The 16,476-nt window shown below is 42.1% G+C and overlaps 1 protein-coding gene across 2 annotated transcripts in view; it reads left to right on the forward strand.

The window, feature by feature from the left end:
* CLRN1 (clarin 1) overlaps positions 1-14,356 on the forward strand; it is a 62,939-nt gene extending 48,583 nt beyond the window's left edge. The window contains exons 2-3 of one of the 2 annotated variants that reach the window (XM_037524639.2): positions 675-854; positions 13,599-14,356. In XM_037524639.2, coding sequence (XP_037380536.1) covers positions 675-854; positions 13,599-13,864 — 446 coding nt within the window. In that variant the 3' untranslated portion in view covers positions 13,865-14,356. Of the gene's footprint in view, positions 1-674; positions 855-13,598 lie in introns of those variants that run through there. The other variant, XM_037524641.1, reaches the window with a different exon arrangement.
* Positions 14,357-16,476: the final 2,120 nt, after the last annotated feature.

A 16,476-nucleotide genomic window follows, 5' to 3' on the forward strand; every position in this document is an offset into this window, starting at 1 on the left:
CAAACTAAAAATGTACTTGCAAGTTAAGATCATTTAAGGAAAACAAGAAAAATGACCACTGGGAAATGTGCTTAAACCTTTGGTGATCAAAATGTATGCTTTTTTTTTAAAGATGTATTTATTTTTATACAAGAACCGGGGTACAGGCCAGATGCGCAAGAGGGTGAGAGGATTTACCAGAGACAGAGCAGGGAACAGAAGAGGCAGACTGACGAAATACACTGTGGAGGGGAGCAGCAGGCAGACAGGAGAGGTCTGCTGCACCATGTGGGATTCTTGCCGGCCGGCCAGGATCAAACCCGCACTGCAGTGGCTGCGGACAGCTTCACAGTGTGGCGGTCAATCGCCTGCGCCACCAGGGAGGCCCCAAAATGTATGCTTTTTGATTACAAAGCTAGCACTTGTTTATTTAAGAAATTACATATGATCAAGGACGGGGAAAAATTCCTCCCCATCCTCTCTTTTAGTTTTTATTAGTGTCCTCTATGAAACAACCCCATTGTAAATGCAATTTTACAAATTTACATTTTTCAAACACAATAATAAATTAGGGAGAATGTAGTTATCTAAAGGAGTTTCGTAATTTTTGAAGTTCAAAAAAAGATTTAATTTTTAAAATTATGCTTGCAGGCTACCATTATTAAGATTTCTTCTAATTGTTCTTTCATCTTCAGTTTTCCCAGATTTGCTCAAAGCCGTCCCACTAAGCATCCACGTCAATGTCATACTCTTCTCTGTGATCCTTGTTGTTTTAACCATGGTGGGGACAGCCTTCTTCATGTACAACGCTTTTGGCAAACCTTTTGAAACTCTGCAAGGTCCACTAGGTTTGTATCTTTTGAGCTTCATTTCAGGTAAGTACAAAATTCTACCCATGATAACAAATGTGCTTTTTAATGTATTAAGGGACAGGTCCACCTAAATAGAAAGTTACATTGTAGATACATGGATGTTCATTGTGCCATTATATATGATAGCAAAAAGTGGAAAAAAATATATCCAACAATAGGGAATTCAATTAATATGTTCAGTTAATACATAATACCGTAATGTATTAAGTTATATTAACTTGTAAGTTAAAAAACATAAAAGAGATTTTATAAGCATGAATAAATACATGCATATGACATAGTATATATATATTATATATGGAAAGAGGATTCTGCTGGGAGTGGTTAAACTTTAAACAGTGAAATTATAGATGATTTTCATTTTTTCCTCATACTTTGTATTATTTTTAAATGTTCAATAATATGCATTAATTTATTCATAATCAGAAAAATAAATAAAAATCATCCCAAGTGAGTAAAAGGCCAGTGTCCCACCCACTTATGAGATGCCATACTCAGGTCTGTAGGTACATTGTGTGGTCTAGTGATAGATGTCTCTGGGCAAGGAAAATTCTAAGCCCAGAATTAGTTCATTAACAAATAATTCCTACTCAGTAACCAGGGCTTATGGGAAATAATTTAAAATCCAGGCAGTGCCACATGGTGCTTAGGATAAGTTTAGAAGGAGAGAGAGAAAAATAAGAAAATAATAAATATACTAACTCATATGTAGTCATTCTTCTGTAAGAGGAGAGGTCTCTGATTTCACCCCACTCCAAACTTGCAAAAAGACTCCGTGCAGTGTCATATTCCCAAAAAGCAAGTAATTTTATTAATGATTTCATGGAGAGAGAGAGATAATACAACTTGCAGCAGTAAACAATGTATTTAAAAGCCCCTTTAGGCTATTTTGCTCTTCTCTGTAGTTGTGTTTGATTGCCATCAGTCCCTAGGCCCCTTGACCCTCTTACCTCCCCCACAGAAGCAGGCCTATAGAGGGGGTGGGCATGAGCCAGAGACAGGTGGGATGAAATATCAAAAAAAGAAGGTCAAGCACTTTGCTATCCGGGCACAGGAGGAAGAGCATAGGCACAGGATGAGGATAGACAGGCCAAGATAGTGATTCAATCTCATGGGAAAGTCCAGGTTAGAAATGGGTTTTGGGGATTACTTCTCCCCACCCAACATATCAGTCCCCACTGGTGACTCTGAGTGGTGTGCTATTTTAATGAAGGTCATTCAATCAATGAGGGGTCAGCTGGAAAACAAAATACGCACTATTTTAACAGAGGGAATATAATGTTCCCTCTGAAAAATAGGTCCCCAGCATCTGCATCACCAGGGAATTTGATAGAAGAACAAATTCCCAGGCTCCACCCCAGACCTCCTGCATCAGAAGCTCTGGGAGTGGGGCCCTGCAATCAGTTTTAACAAGGCCTCCAGGTGATTCTGATGCAAGCTCAAGTTTCAAAAGTAGGGCTGTGGGGAATTGATTATACAGGTGTTGCAGGACTGAAAAAGAATGAAAATGAGACCCTGAGGTAACTCAAACATGGTAATTTGAGAGAACAGCTACCATGCCAAGGTCTGAGAGAACCAAAGGAAGAGCTTGGAGTCACCAGAACTGGAGGTTACAGGAGCCACCCGGCTCTGAGACTCAGGCCCTTGAGGAGAGGGCACTGTTATGGGACCCCAGGGGGCAGTTCTGGAAGTGTGCAAAGCTCTTAGGAATAATCTAGCTCTTAGGAATAATCTAGCTGTGTCTGTGGGAGAAATGCTCTTCCTGTGGCAAAGCAGAAGGGGGAAGAATGTTCTCAGCTGCCCAGTGTCGCCCCCCTTTTTGGGGGCTCTTTATTGGCAGAGCCTAGTGGGAAGTAGCTGGCAAGGCAGAACTGCAGTCTGAGAGTCTTGACCAAGCAGCACAAAGACGGGAAGAGAAGAACTGTTTGAAGTCAGGACGTAACCGCTTATTACCTGGCATAGGCATCTAGCACTTTAACTTCTAAATGAAATTCAGAACAGTCCATTTGGAAGACAAATTATTTGATGGTTCAAATGTAGAGGCAAACTAGTAGTATTTGAAAAGCAAGATCATTCAGAGAACGTAGAATTTTTTAAAAAAATATTTACCTGGCAAGGGAGATACCACAATCATGAAAATGTAGACTTTAATCCAACTCCAGCTTCTTTTCTCAGGCTTTGGCCAAGTCTAATGTAAAGAAAAACTGAGTACACAGATATATGCGGGAACAAACAGACTTTATGCTTACGCTGTATCTTACTTATCTTTGATCTTTTTTGCAAAAGTAGATGCTTAACAAAGGTTTGTGAACAAGTGAAGGAAGAGGGGCAGAGAAAGCAATAGCATGAGCCAGCTCCAAATCTGTACCACCTATGATAAAAGCCTAGCGTTCCCAGATCAGCCATTGCTTAAAGCTCCAAATTATTATTTTTTAATTCTAAAATTTTCAATAATTTTTTATTAAAAAAACTGCATGTTTGAGAGTCAGAGGAACTGATGGTTTGTGACTTCTGGGTTGGGGGTAACAGGTCACTCTTAAGTCACAGACTGTCTCAGTCTCCTAAATATATATACACAGGGATGGAAGTCCGTGGAGTCTGGGAGATGTTTGCCTAGAGTTGTAATGCTCATGTAGATCTCAGCTCTAAACACTGCATGTGAAAGGGTAGGGGCTGTACAGCCCTTATCACACTCCCAGTGTGAACCAGCGAATCACACACTCAGAGGCTAGAAATTGTATAGGGTGTCCTTGAATTCCAGTGGGAATCACATCCCACTAGAGATCCTTGGCAGCTCTGATGCACTGATTTTCCTCCTGTAATTCTCTGCTCTGGTGGACTTCCTCAATCAACAGAGAAAACTCCTTCCTCTCAGACCCTTCTCTTCCTCTCACCTCCAGTTTTCCCTTTTCTTTGTGCTGACATCATTCCAGGGCCATTCTCCAGCTATCTGCCTTCCTGCTAGAAGCTAGACTTGGCATCCTGAGGTATGAAGATGGGGAGAAGGGAAAGGAAAAGAGGCCTTCCTGGACACCTAGGACATTCCACATTGCCCAGTATAACAATACTGTGAGCATCTCCTTAGGCTTCCTGATGTGGTGGTGCCAGACCAGGTTGAGAAGAAAAGGGAATAACCCTTTGGTTTAGGTCACCAATAGTTTCAGTCACCACAAGTGGCTCATACTTAGGGCCTACTATCGTGTTATGGCATCTCCCTGTCATTTGCCAAAGTCTCCAGGTAGGCTCATTCCTCAGTGGTCTTCCTGTAAGTTTTCTGACAGAACCCATGCAAGTCGGCTATTTTGTGCTTACTCATCGTGTCAATTATAAATTAGATCTGAGAAATTTTTGCCCAAATTTGGATTTTAGTAATATCTTAATGACCCCCATAGTTAGTTTTGGGCAGCAGTTCTCTTCCCAGAATGTATATGAGAATCATCTGAAGAGTTTTCTCTTCACATACAAGACTGATTACATTGGAGGTGAGGTCTGGGCACTGATACTGATATACTGATACATTTTAAGTTCTTTTTGATAGTTCTAATGTATGACCAGTGTTGAGAACCACTGATACAGGTACACATACTGCATTTATTCAACAAACCCTGCTGAGTTCCACCATGCCAGTTACCCTGACATGTGCTGATGACACCACAACATCTCAGGTACACAGCCCTTTCGAGGGACTTACAGTTCAGGGAGGGCATCAAATCTAAGTCTCAACAGGCTGCTGCTGCTAGAGAATAAAGGGGAGGGGGAATTGGACTTCGATGTGGTAGTCATCAGAGGCCACTCCAACTAGCTTAGTTCTAAAGATACCAAAGAGCTCAGAGAACGCCCCCAGGAAAGGAGAAGGTGAATGTGTGAACTCCAGGGAAAGAGACTGGATTGTTGCAGGGGCTGAAAGAATATTGATATGGTTGGGGGGTAGGTAGTGAGAGGGAAATGGCAAAAAAGCCCCCAAAATTACAAAGCTGGTTGATGCCAATTAATGTCAGACCCCAAAAGCCATAGTAAGTTTTTTAGAATTGATTCAAATTGCAATAAGACGCTTTTGAGAGTCTTTAAGATGTCTGGTAGCTGATTTACCTTTGAAAAGATGTCTGGTGAAGGACTAGGCTATTGCACTGAAGATGGAGAGAGATGAATGGATTCAAAAAACATTTTGAAAATAGATCTGAAATATTTTGCAGATAGTTTAAGGAATAGATAGTAGACAATGATGTAATTAACCAAGATGAATAAGACAGGCTTAGAATTTATGGCAAAAAAAGAGGAGAGGAGCTTAGCACTAGAAATTAAGTGTTCTATTTGGGGCATATCTAGTTTGAGATCCTCAGAGATATCTAAGTGGAGATTTCAAGTAGACAGGCAGATATATGAGTCTGGAGCTCAGAGAAGATGTCTAGACAAAGGACATCAATTAGGAATTGTCAGGATATAGATACTATTTAAATCAATGAAAATGGCTGAGATCATCTAGGGAGAGAATGTAGATAGAGAAAAGTTGGCCCAGAATCAATCTCTAAAGAACACTCTTAGTTAATTTCTGGATTGAGGAGGAGGAGTAGCCAGCAAAGGATACTGATGAGGCATGTTCAGAGAGGAGGAAGGAAAACCAGGAGACCAGGGGAATCCAGAGCCTACAAGGAAGGGATATCTCAGGAATAACAGTCAAAAGTGAGTGACCTATGAAAGTAAAAAGAGGTGGGTGCCTGGGGATGGCAGAATGGGGAAAATAGCCATGAAAAACGATATCTCAAAGTTTATATAGGATGAGAGAGAGTTGCACTCAAAGGAGAAGAAAAAGAGGGGGATGAGTAAAACAAAGGGACCCCTAGTTTCGTGTTGAAACATTGATATATGTGTGTATAGCTTTTACACATTGTATGCTAGAAGTTTCCTGGTTGCTGGTGAGAAGTCTTACCCAGAAGCAAAAGTGAGCTTCTAAGTGGATGACTTGCCATCAATCAATGGTAGAACATCGTGTATTATTCTATGAATATTCTTTGATGATGCTATCAAATGTATTCACTCAGAATATTTGAAGGTGATTTAAAAAAACACCAAAATGTGGGCTTTATGTCTATTGTATTTATTATAAATTCTCTTACAGACAGTGTCATGTTATGAGTTATACATAAACATACACATATACAAATAAGGAAAACAAATAAAATGACTGGCTCCTAATATGAGCCTAGTTAATTATAATAATTACAATGATGGCATTCCACATAAATAAGCAAAGACATATACAAAACACAAACAGGAAAATAAAGATTGATAAAAAATAGAATGCTTATGTATCAGTTTCAGAATTAATAATACCCTGACCTCTAATAGGTCTAGCAATACAATTCTGCAACTGTTGTAAAAACAACCTGCATCTGGGTCCCAATTCAGTCCTTATGGAAGAGCTATTGTTCATGATCCAAGAAAGAGATGTAGAGATATCCAGGCATCAAAGCCATAGAACTCAAAGAAGGATAAGTATGTGTGGTTAGAAAAGTCTTCAAGAAAAATATTATTCTAGTTTCTCAGCATAGACCTTAAAAAGGATGCCACAGAATAAAAAAAGGATATTAGCCAGCCTGTGGTGGCAATGTGGAAAAAAAATCTTGTTTTGGGATGTAGGGCAACAGCTGAAGGGGCAGCAGTGTGGAGAGTGGGCTACATTCCTGGTCACACATGTCAAGGTGGCTCATCTCACTTTGTTAGCTATAACCGTGTGCAAGGAGATGCTCAATCCTACTCTAGCAGTTGCAAAGAGGCTGCCCAACTCAGAATACATAGGTGTGTCTTCTCTTCGGTTTCATTTAGAGTCATAGCTGAAGTCCTTATGAGAACCTTCAAAGTCCCAATGATGTGCCCAGCCCAGAAACACACAGAGACACACATGGACATATACAGTCATCCACCCGTACACACACACACTCATATGTCTTACCCCCCATCACACACACAGAGCTTTATCTCTTACTCCTCTCTGCTTCTCTTCCTGTTTCCATTCATATCACCTGATTTCTTTGCACTTACTATCTCTGCTTAAAATGTTCTTTGTTGGAGACCCCTAAGGCATGCAGTGCTGAGACAAGGAAAACATCAAGGTCATGGCTAAAAAACTGATCAGCCCAGGTGGGAGGACTGGCCGTGTACAGACCAGGATGTTCTTTCTTGTGTCTGTAAATCTATGTGTAGGGGACAAACTAGATTAGAAAAAGAAACAGAATGCCCTGATGGCCCAGAACCTAGGTGTTGAATGTGTTCCCAGACAAGGCCAAATGCTTAGAGAATACTTCATTGTCTAGTAACTAACCTGACATGGGGAGGGGTGCTGCTTTTATCAAAAATACGAGTTGCACCAGGCACTGGGGACGCTTGAGCATGAATGAGAGGCCTTACATTCTCTGGGTCCCACTTCTCTTAAATGCTATTTTGTGTCTGTCATTTCTTTATTATTTCCTCGGTTCAATTGGATTCCTCTCTCAACCCTGTTCACCGGGGCTGGATGCCGGCAGTTCCTCCTTACAAATACTCACCTCACTCCCCTGACTTCCTTTAAAAGGCAATAAAATAACATCTCTGGGGTGCTCCTGGTGGTGCATGGGGTTAAGTCCCAGCACTACGAAGCTGTCCGCAGCCGCTATAGCGTAAGTTTGATCCGCAGCCAGGGAGCTGACCCACATGGTGCAGCAGACCTGTCCTGTATCTCCCCCTGCTCCCCTCAGCAGTGCATTTCAGTCAATCCACATGTTCTGCTCCCCACTCTGTCTCTGGTGAATCCTCTCACCGCCCCCCGACACCTCTGGCCTATACTCCAGCTCTTGTATGCATAAATAAATAAATCTTTAAAAAAATAAAATTACATCTCTGAGGTCACCTCTTCCCTGACCATACCCCTGCCCTTTTTTTTAATTTATTGTTTTAGTGCAAATCATATACTGATAAACTGTAGAAATGACTTATCTCGTTATTGTCTCTCCCTCCAACTGTTGCACCATTGATGCTCCAGGAAGAGGGGGACATCTGTCCGTTTTGCTCAGTGCTGTACATCAGCACCCGGAGCAGGCAGTATCCAGTAGATTTTCCTATTTCCTGGTAACAAATGGCATTCTTTTTGAAAAATCAAATCAAATTAGAAAAAGAGTATGTTTTTAAAGCATTTCTTCTTTGTACCAATCAGTCTTCTCACTAACATGCCATTTGTAAAACTTAAGTTAGATGTGGATTGCACATTCTGTAGATTGCAGAAGACAAAAAGAAAGAGCTGAATCCAGGTGGTATTGTCCCTTTATCCATACCACTCTTTGGAAGTGCACAGTGACCAACGCTCTCCATCAGGACCTCACACTCCACTCTTAGGTATTTACTTGTTTCACTTGTCCCCTTTCTAGCTGGTCCCCATTGGTTTCTAAGCTGTGTGGAGCCAGAACAACTTCTATTTGGGGAAGAATTCCTTGCAGGTGACCTAGCTTTAATAACCGACTTTCTAGTGAGAGTGCATAATTTCACAGGAAATTAGCACCTAGACCTGCAAAGTGTGGCTTCTTAACTCATTTATCATCTCGCAAGACTCCTTCAAGAAGGAACTTATCAATTTATCATTCTATGGAGGAAATGAAGTACCTCTAATATTTGTCACCTCTAAGAGCATTTAAAGATAATGTGTTAGCTTTCTGGAAATGTTGGCCATTATCTTAAATGTAATTGAAATTCTAATTTATTATTTCCCAAAGTACAACCTTAGTTATAATAGGAGAATATTTCAGAGATTTTACCCCCACTTTGAGGACACATTTATACTGAAATCCATGCTACCCTGGACCCCCACAGATCTTGGCAGGATGTTCCACCCACAAAATCATAGTCACCTTCAGGGTTAGCTAGGGGTGAAGCAGCAGTTTTGTTCTTGACTGTGACTGCATACCCTATTTTGTAAGGACTGGAGGCAAGAGGTGCCTGGTCCTGCAGTCCCAGATGGCTGTCAGAGAGTCAAGAGCGTATGGTGTCTAGCACACTGCAAATGATATTTCATGGTGTGACAACCCCATCATTCAGATACTCTATTCCATCAGAAATTAACTCAGCAATCAGTATCATTAAAAGAAAAATAAATAAAAAGTACATTAGTAGCCAGATGGTGGAGAAATCAAACACATGAAGAAAACCTGGGCAATAAAACCTGGGTCCTATGTCTGATATAATCCAAATAGTAGCTTGAGCAGGGGTTTACAGGCTTTCCTAAATCCTAGTGCACTCAAACCTTTCTCGTGGATAGAGCAGGGTTGGACATGTGGAGAATCTGTCCAAATGGCTCCAGCTGAATTTTTGGTTCTTGGTGTACATGGACAACTGGGAAAAGGAGGAGGGAAGTCTACAGACCTAATTCTAACATTTGTGAAACCTTGGGCAGAGTCTGAATGAAAGCCTACCTACTTACTACATGTGTAAAGATTTAAAAGTTAAAAGCTAATAAGCTATTCAATAAGACATGTTCTAGCTTTCTACCTCAGAAGCATCGCTCTACAAGGACCTAGAAGACCAGGTTCAGATTTGGACTTCTGGAGCCCTGGGAATTCTGCACATGGATGTGGCCCTTGAGTGCCAGCCCCTGTGGTCCACTTCCCTCCCTGCTCTCGGTTCTGTCACACATGGGCAAGGGCACCCAGCACACATGTGGCGACACCTCGTGCATCTGTGCTCTGGTGGTGCCTCTGAAACAGCGGACTTGGCCACCCACAGGCCTCCAGACTGCAGCATCAGCCACAGTCGACCCTTGGGAGGGCAGGACCAGGAAAGATGTCTGTGCCTCCCGGGAAATGCATTCAGGGCTGTTCAGGAGGGAATTCCCAGTGTCAAGAGTACAGACTAGGGTGGGTTAAGGACTCCACATGAGCCCAGCCATGGACCTTGAGGATTCCTCACCCTGTGGGCAGGGAGATCTCCAGAAGACAGAGTAGAGCTGTCTAAATGGGGGGCCCTTAGCAGAAATCCCCCTGTCTGTAGTCTCAGACCACAGTGGAAACATGCTAAGCCCTTTTCCACCATCATTTTTATTCCTTTCACGCCTCTCTCTATGTCCCTAGCAGGCAGGTCATGGAGAAAAACTCTTCCTGTGTCTCTATATAAGTCATATGTAGTTACCCTTGGTCCCACAACTCTCTTTTTTTAATTTTATATATTTCTTACATCATTTTTCATTTTTGCACAATATATGCATTTTCATCTTGGTTATAGTCCCCATACAATTCCCACCACCCTTGTTTTGATCCTACTCCCTCCTCCCCCGCTGTAGTGTGTCTCTGGTTTATAGTTGCTTGTTGATTTTGATTTTGACTTTATTATAATTAGTCTTTTTCCTGGTCCCTTATTTAGGTTTTCTAAATTCCTGCTATGAGTGAGACCATCCAGTATTTTTCTTTTTCTTTCTGGCTTATTTCTCTGAGCATGATCCCTTCCAGCTCCATCCATGTTGCTGCAAATTGCACGAATGTTCAATATCACTTGTAGTTAGGGAAATGCAAATCAAAACTACAATGAGATACCATCTTACACCAGTGAGAATGGCATATATTAAAAAAAACTAGCAACAACAAATGTTGGTGAGGATGTGGAGAAAGAGGAACTGCTGGTGGGAGTGCAAACTCGTCCAACCACTATGGAGAGCTGTGTGGAGGTTCCTTAATCTGCTAAAGATAGAGCTTCCATATGATCCAGCAATTCCACTCTTAGGTATTTACCCAAAGGACACTGAAACATTAATTCAAAACGGCACCTGCATCCCTGTTTACACTTTTTACAGCACTATTTACAATAAGTAAGCTATGGAAACAACCCAAATGCCCAAGAAGATGTGGTACATATACACATTGGAATATTACTTAGCAATCAAAAAAGATAAACAATCTCTTTTAGATCCATTGCAGAAAGCAGCAAAAGTATTGAAATTTACTAGGAGTTGTTTCCCTTCACATCTCTGAGCAGTCATGGAGGGGTTGGCAGAAACTCAGATGGGGTTTCCATGCTCTGACTCTGAAATGAAAAAGTTGATCTCAAGGTGAAGTTCAGAATTCACAGCAGAAACCAAGACCATCCTCCCAACTGCCAGCCTGTGTGCACTGTTTGAGCATCTTACGATCTTGAAGCATTAGCTACAGCAAAAGGCTGTGAGTCTTGCAACACCCAAGGGGCTTTTACTTTAGGGATCTGAAATTCAGGCTCACTATAATGCTATCTTCTTAAGAAAGTAGGACCTTTAAAATATTTAACAAGTTGAAAAGGAAACCAAGCTTGAATTTTCCTTTCAAGCATTCAGGAAATACAGTGTTTCATTTCTGTCTGCAACTCACCATCTATTCAGACGAAGAAGGCTCTTAAAGTAAAAGCAATGGCATTTTCTCTACAATTTTCAAATAAAAGATAAAGAGAAAGCAGAATTGTGGTCTTTTTGTTGGATCTAACAATAAAGGAATAATATGGTTTTGCCAAGGGAGAGCGCTGGTTTTAAGCTCAGAATACAAAAACAGGTTGACAAATTTTACAAAGGAGTGTTCTCAAGGGCTCTTCCAAGGCTGCCAGGATGCAAAGGGTCAAGAACATTATATCATTTGATTATTTGCAGGTGTACTGTATAACGATGATGGGCCAGTCCCAGGCAAAATTCTACAGTAGAAAACGTGTGATTCCTCTTTTCCCTTTCACCCCTACTCCCACTTCCATCCCCATCCACATGATCCAGTCTCCACCTCTACCCCAATCCCAACCAGCCTTTGGAAAAGGAATGGGAACCCTCATTTTCACTGTAGCTCCTCCTGACTGGAACACTTTCCCTCGCCCACATCCTGCCTCCCTTTGATGCTGCTGCCCGCTCTCAGTATTAGCACCCTGTACCTCCTTTACTGTTAAATCTCCCTGTGGCTGAATTGTGGTTCCTTTATCTGTGTTTCCTCCCTGATTATACTGTTAGAGTAGATACCACATGACTTTCCTCTAATGTTTAAACTTCCACCATGTATGTAATAAGTCTAATTGAATAAATGACTGAGTGAATTAATGAATGGGAACTTAAGTCACTTGTTGCCGCTCCCAGGGTATTTAAATTAACTGTAAGTGAAAAACAAAATGCACTTACCACTCCTGAAGGAGTCATAAACCTAATGGAAGTGTATTTGGAGGAACAAAGCACTGTGACACATTCTTTTGGGTGCCTGTCTGGTACAGTCAGATTCCCTTCATTGGGGGTGGGGTAAATAAGAGAGTATGCTAAGCACTTGCAAGAAAATAGAATACATAAAAACCGTGGGAATAGCTATTAATTAAGCATATGTATCTTTGTTAGTTCTGCTCCTTCAAATGTTAAGCCGGCATCATTTTTATTATCCACATTTTGTAGATCAGAAATAGAGACTTGGAAATTAAAATTGCCTAATTTCACATAATATGTGAAAGAATCAGGATCACTGGGGGAAGCCCTTGGAGTCCTGCACCCCGCCCCTTCCTCGACACCCCCCCCCCCACTCCGCTCCTGACCCTGTACCTTTTGCCACCTGTTGTGGCCCTCTGTGCCAACCACTTCCCCGGAGTCTCCCACTCCCCATTCTCAGGGGAGAGGCTTCATCAGAATTTCCGGCCTGGAGTATCCCTGAGCAGAGACTCTGCCCAACCACAGCTGCACCAGATTAAGATTAGATTATGTACAGAGGGCTAAACAAGGGGAAAATAAGGCTAGTGGGTCAACCAAAATGATGTTTATTTTTCTCTCACAAATAAACCTGAGTTTGAAGTCCCAGGCTGGTCTAGTGGTTCTGGGTAGCTAGGATCCAGGTTCCTCCTTTCCTGTTTTTCCATTGTATGCGATTTTCCCTTTAGAAGCCACCTGGCTCAAAATGTCTGCTGGAGCTTGAGGCATTGCATCCTTGATTCAGTCATGGCATGGAGAAAGAGATAAGGGCAGCCCCCTAATACATGCATATAGTTGGTCCTCAAATAATGACATTTTATTATAACTTTGAAGAAAAAAAGAATCCTAGTCAACACTGAACTAAACAGCTCAAAGACCTTCTTTCATTATAATTTCCAAGAACCTATCCATGACCTTCAAAGAGGATTCACTGTACCTTTAGGCAGCTCTCCTATCTCTATATCCTAGTCACTTTCAGTCAAACAGTGTAACCTTTTTTTAAGGCAGTCACATGCCTTTATTAAATTTCTGAGTTCTGCTACAAACAAGAACAGATGCACCCTCCACACCCTATCCATGGCTCTGTTTGCTCAGCTACTCCTTCAGGTGGCTGTGGCCAGGAGGAACTGGCAGAGGTGGAGGCTGTGTCAACTTCTGAAGGAAGCCAGTGGGCCCTTCATGAGACGGTTGTATGACTGGCCTTTATCCTGCATGGCCTGTGAAATACAGAGTAGCCACATGGCTTGAACATGTCACAACAGTGGCTGCTCTGTGGCCTGGTTCCACCATTATGCGGTTAAGATACCTGGCAGTTCACCTACTCATCAAGCAAAGAGGAACAATTCTCAGTCTTTGTAAGATCAGCTTGATGTCATCCTCCTAATCCAAACACTGTCACCCATGGGTTGGGGAATCAGGCTCATGATTACAAATTTGAAATGATATATTTTTGCCAAAGAATGCAAATAGAGATGATGGTAAACTTGCTTAAATTTGCACATGACTCTCTTCCCTGGCTTTTACAATAAGTAATTTGACCCCAAATATTATGCCTTCTGTTACAGGATCTTGTGGCTGTCTTGTCATGATATTGTTCGCCTCTGAAGTGAAAATCCACCGTCTCTCAGAAAAAATTGCAAATTATAAAGAGGGGACTTATTCTTACAAAACACAAAGTGAAAAGTACACCACCTCATTCTGGGTTGTTTTCATTTGCTTTTTTGTTCATTTCCTGAATGGGCTCCTTATCCGACTTGCTGGTTTTCAGTTCCCTTTTGCAAAATCAAAAGACACGGAGACAACCACTGCAGCTGCAGATCTAATGTACTGAAAGGCAGACATTTCTGTCATTTCCCAAGTATGGGAGTGAACTCGCTTTGGTCACCTGGATATAGCTAATTTTGTCCATCAGTTTAGATGCACAAATTAAAGCATTCAACCCTCCATGGCAATGTTTACAAATTATGTCCTAAGAATACACACAGATTGGAAAGTAAGAGGAGCAGAAGGAAGGCTCCCAAAGGTTGTTTTATCTGGTGCAAAACTGCTTCACCCAGGGAGTGAAGGAGTTGACACGGTGTTAATTCATATAAATAATCAAATGCAAAAAGTCTGCTTCATCAGCAAGGAATCTAAAGGCATGTGGAATATATTTCAATGTAAAAACAAATACTATGTCTGATACACATACATATTTGTTACCATAGACACCAGAAAACAACTGGAATCATTTTCATAATGTGATAGGGCATCAAGTGAATGTTCATAAAATGTATTGGCGTGGTGCATTTTTTTAAAAAGTTCATTTAAATCACAGAGTATTTAGCCATACCTTGCATATCTGCAAATTTGAATATATGCAAAAAAAATATAACACAATACTTTCAATAGACAGAATTGCTGTGACTGGACCATTGAGGAGTCAGGAAAATCATTTTCTTTTTCATAAAACTTGATGCAAATATGACTCACTGGGACTGTTGTTTCTAATTTTTGTGTCTCAAGTACTAATTCTCAATTATGGAAATGATATTACAATCTGGAATAATGATGGTATCACTGTGTCATCTTGGGTATTGGTATGGCTATCACAAAACATGTCCCATTTTGCTAAGAATTTCCTGTGAAATTGATCTGCAGCTGACCATAGGCCTTGACTAAGGCAGGAACTGACCCTCTCTCAGTCCTCTACCTGCTGCCTGAAGAAAGTGCTCAAGAAGAAGCACAGAAGGGCAACAGACGCACCATCAGGCTCCTAGCCACAGTGGCTTGGTACTTAGCCCCCATACAAGGATTGTGGACGTGCTCATTCAAAGTAAAATACCTTTGGAACAATTTGTGCTAAACAATGACCTGCTTGTATACCTGAGAATATCTTGTTTTCATGGGGATTTGTAGCCCACAGCTAACATCAGAAAACGTACTTAGCTTGCATTTGCTACTCCCTTCTTCCTTCAGAAATGCCTGGAAAATTTCTAGAAGACCACAAGTCTGTCTAGTGACAAAGATGTGTTAATTTTGGTAATGGGCTACACTAGCTCAGTTCTGGGAATCTTCAGCTGAAAGGGTTAAATACAGAAGTATGGGTAGGTAGGAAGGGGCAGGAAAAGCACAAGGACCACCACTGTCACCACTGTGGGTACTGGTCTGAGATTCCAGGAAGTTCTCCATACTCATTTGACCTCTTTTTTCAAAGGTTTATAAAACTTTCAACAGTTCTTTGTTCTGTAAAAAGAGAACTTGGAGTCACAGCTGAAAATCTAATGAGAACCTAATAGACAAACTAACTGTATTCCTTTGGAAGTAGGGGCAGGACTGCTGGTCCCTGCAATTATGTCACACACAAAACAAAAGGAGTGCAATCTGAACCCTTGAAAGAGTGCTCTACCTTTTCAGATGAATCGTGTGGTCACAGTGGCCTAAGATTGTCCTTAAAAGAAGGATGAGGCCAGGACACCCTCTTGAAATGCTTTCCATGGGGATCACAACTCCCAAGGAAAGACATTCTTTACATTGAGTCCAACCTGCCTCCCCAGGTGGCAGCTGACATCTCTCTTGGGGACACAGGGCCCCCTGCTGGCTCTGGGGCAGCAAACACAAGGTGCTCCTTCCCTGTCTGCAGTAGCCTCCCTCAGCTTCGGGCATGGCAGTACTCACAGTGCTGAGGGGAAAACTGCAAGAAGCACCTAGGAAAAGCATCCCAAGATCTTCAGATTAGCCCCTGCAGTGGACATGCAGGACACAGTCACTAGGAGGGAGCTTCAGAACTAGACAAGCGCAGATGGGAGGTCACAAAGGGAGGACTTCTATGTGCTCTGCGCTGTTGGCCAAGGTCTGCTCTGGTGTCCCGTCTGCTCTCACATCACTTCACAGGCATTGAAAGTGAGGTTTGACTGGTGACTCAAACACTGCACAGTCCTAAGGCAGGTGCTCTTCTAGTGTCTGCCCATTTGCAGGGAGAGGCTGGGGAATGAGGGTGGGGGAACTGTCCCCTCCCAACTCTGGTGGAGGAGGGGTTCACATTGATACGTTAGGTACATTGACTCCCAGGTAAGCGTGGCTTATTATTAAATGAATACTGTCCCCAACCATTTACTCTAGAAACCTGAACAAGACCAAGGAGAGAGTCTGAGGAGGGGGCATGGAGGCTATAGAGAACCAGGAACTTTAATTTTTCCTCTCATCTTTCCTCATCATCAATAAGATTCAGTATAGGTGGCCATAGAAATGCTGCCCAAGACGAGTCCCAACCAACCCACTGCAGGTTCCACCTGCCTCATTGCCCCCATCCCTTCTTTTTTGGTGTTATAGACAATGTGCCCCTGGGTGCTCGTTGCCACATGTGGCGATGTGCTGGCCCTCAGCCTCCTCCATCCTGACCATCGTTCAGGGCTCCGGGCTGGTGGCAGTTCATGCCTCCTCCTCCAAGTGGCAATGGACAGA

Source organism: Talpa occidentalis, unplaced genomic scaffold, assembly GCF_014898055.3.
Source record: "Talpa occidentalis isolate TD23 unplaced genomic scaffold, MPIMG_talOcc4v2.1 talOcc4.4, whole genome shotgun sequence".
Classification (NCBI taxonomy): Eukaryota; Metazoa; Chordata; class Mammalia; order Eulipotyphla; family Talpidae; genus Talpa; species Talpa occidentalis.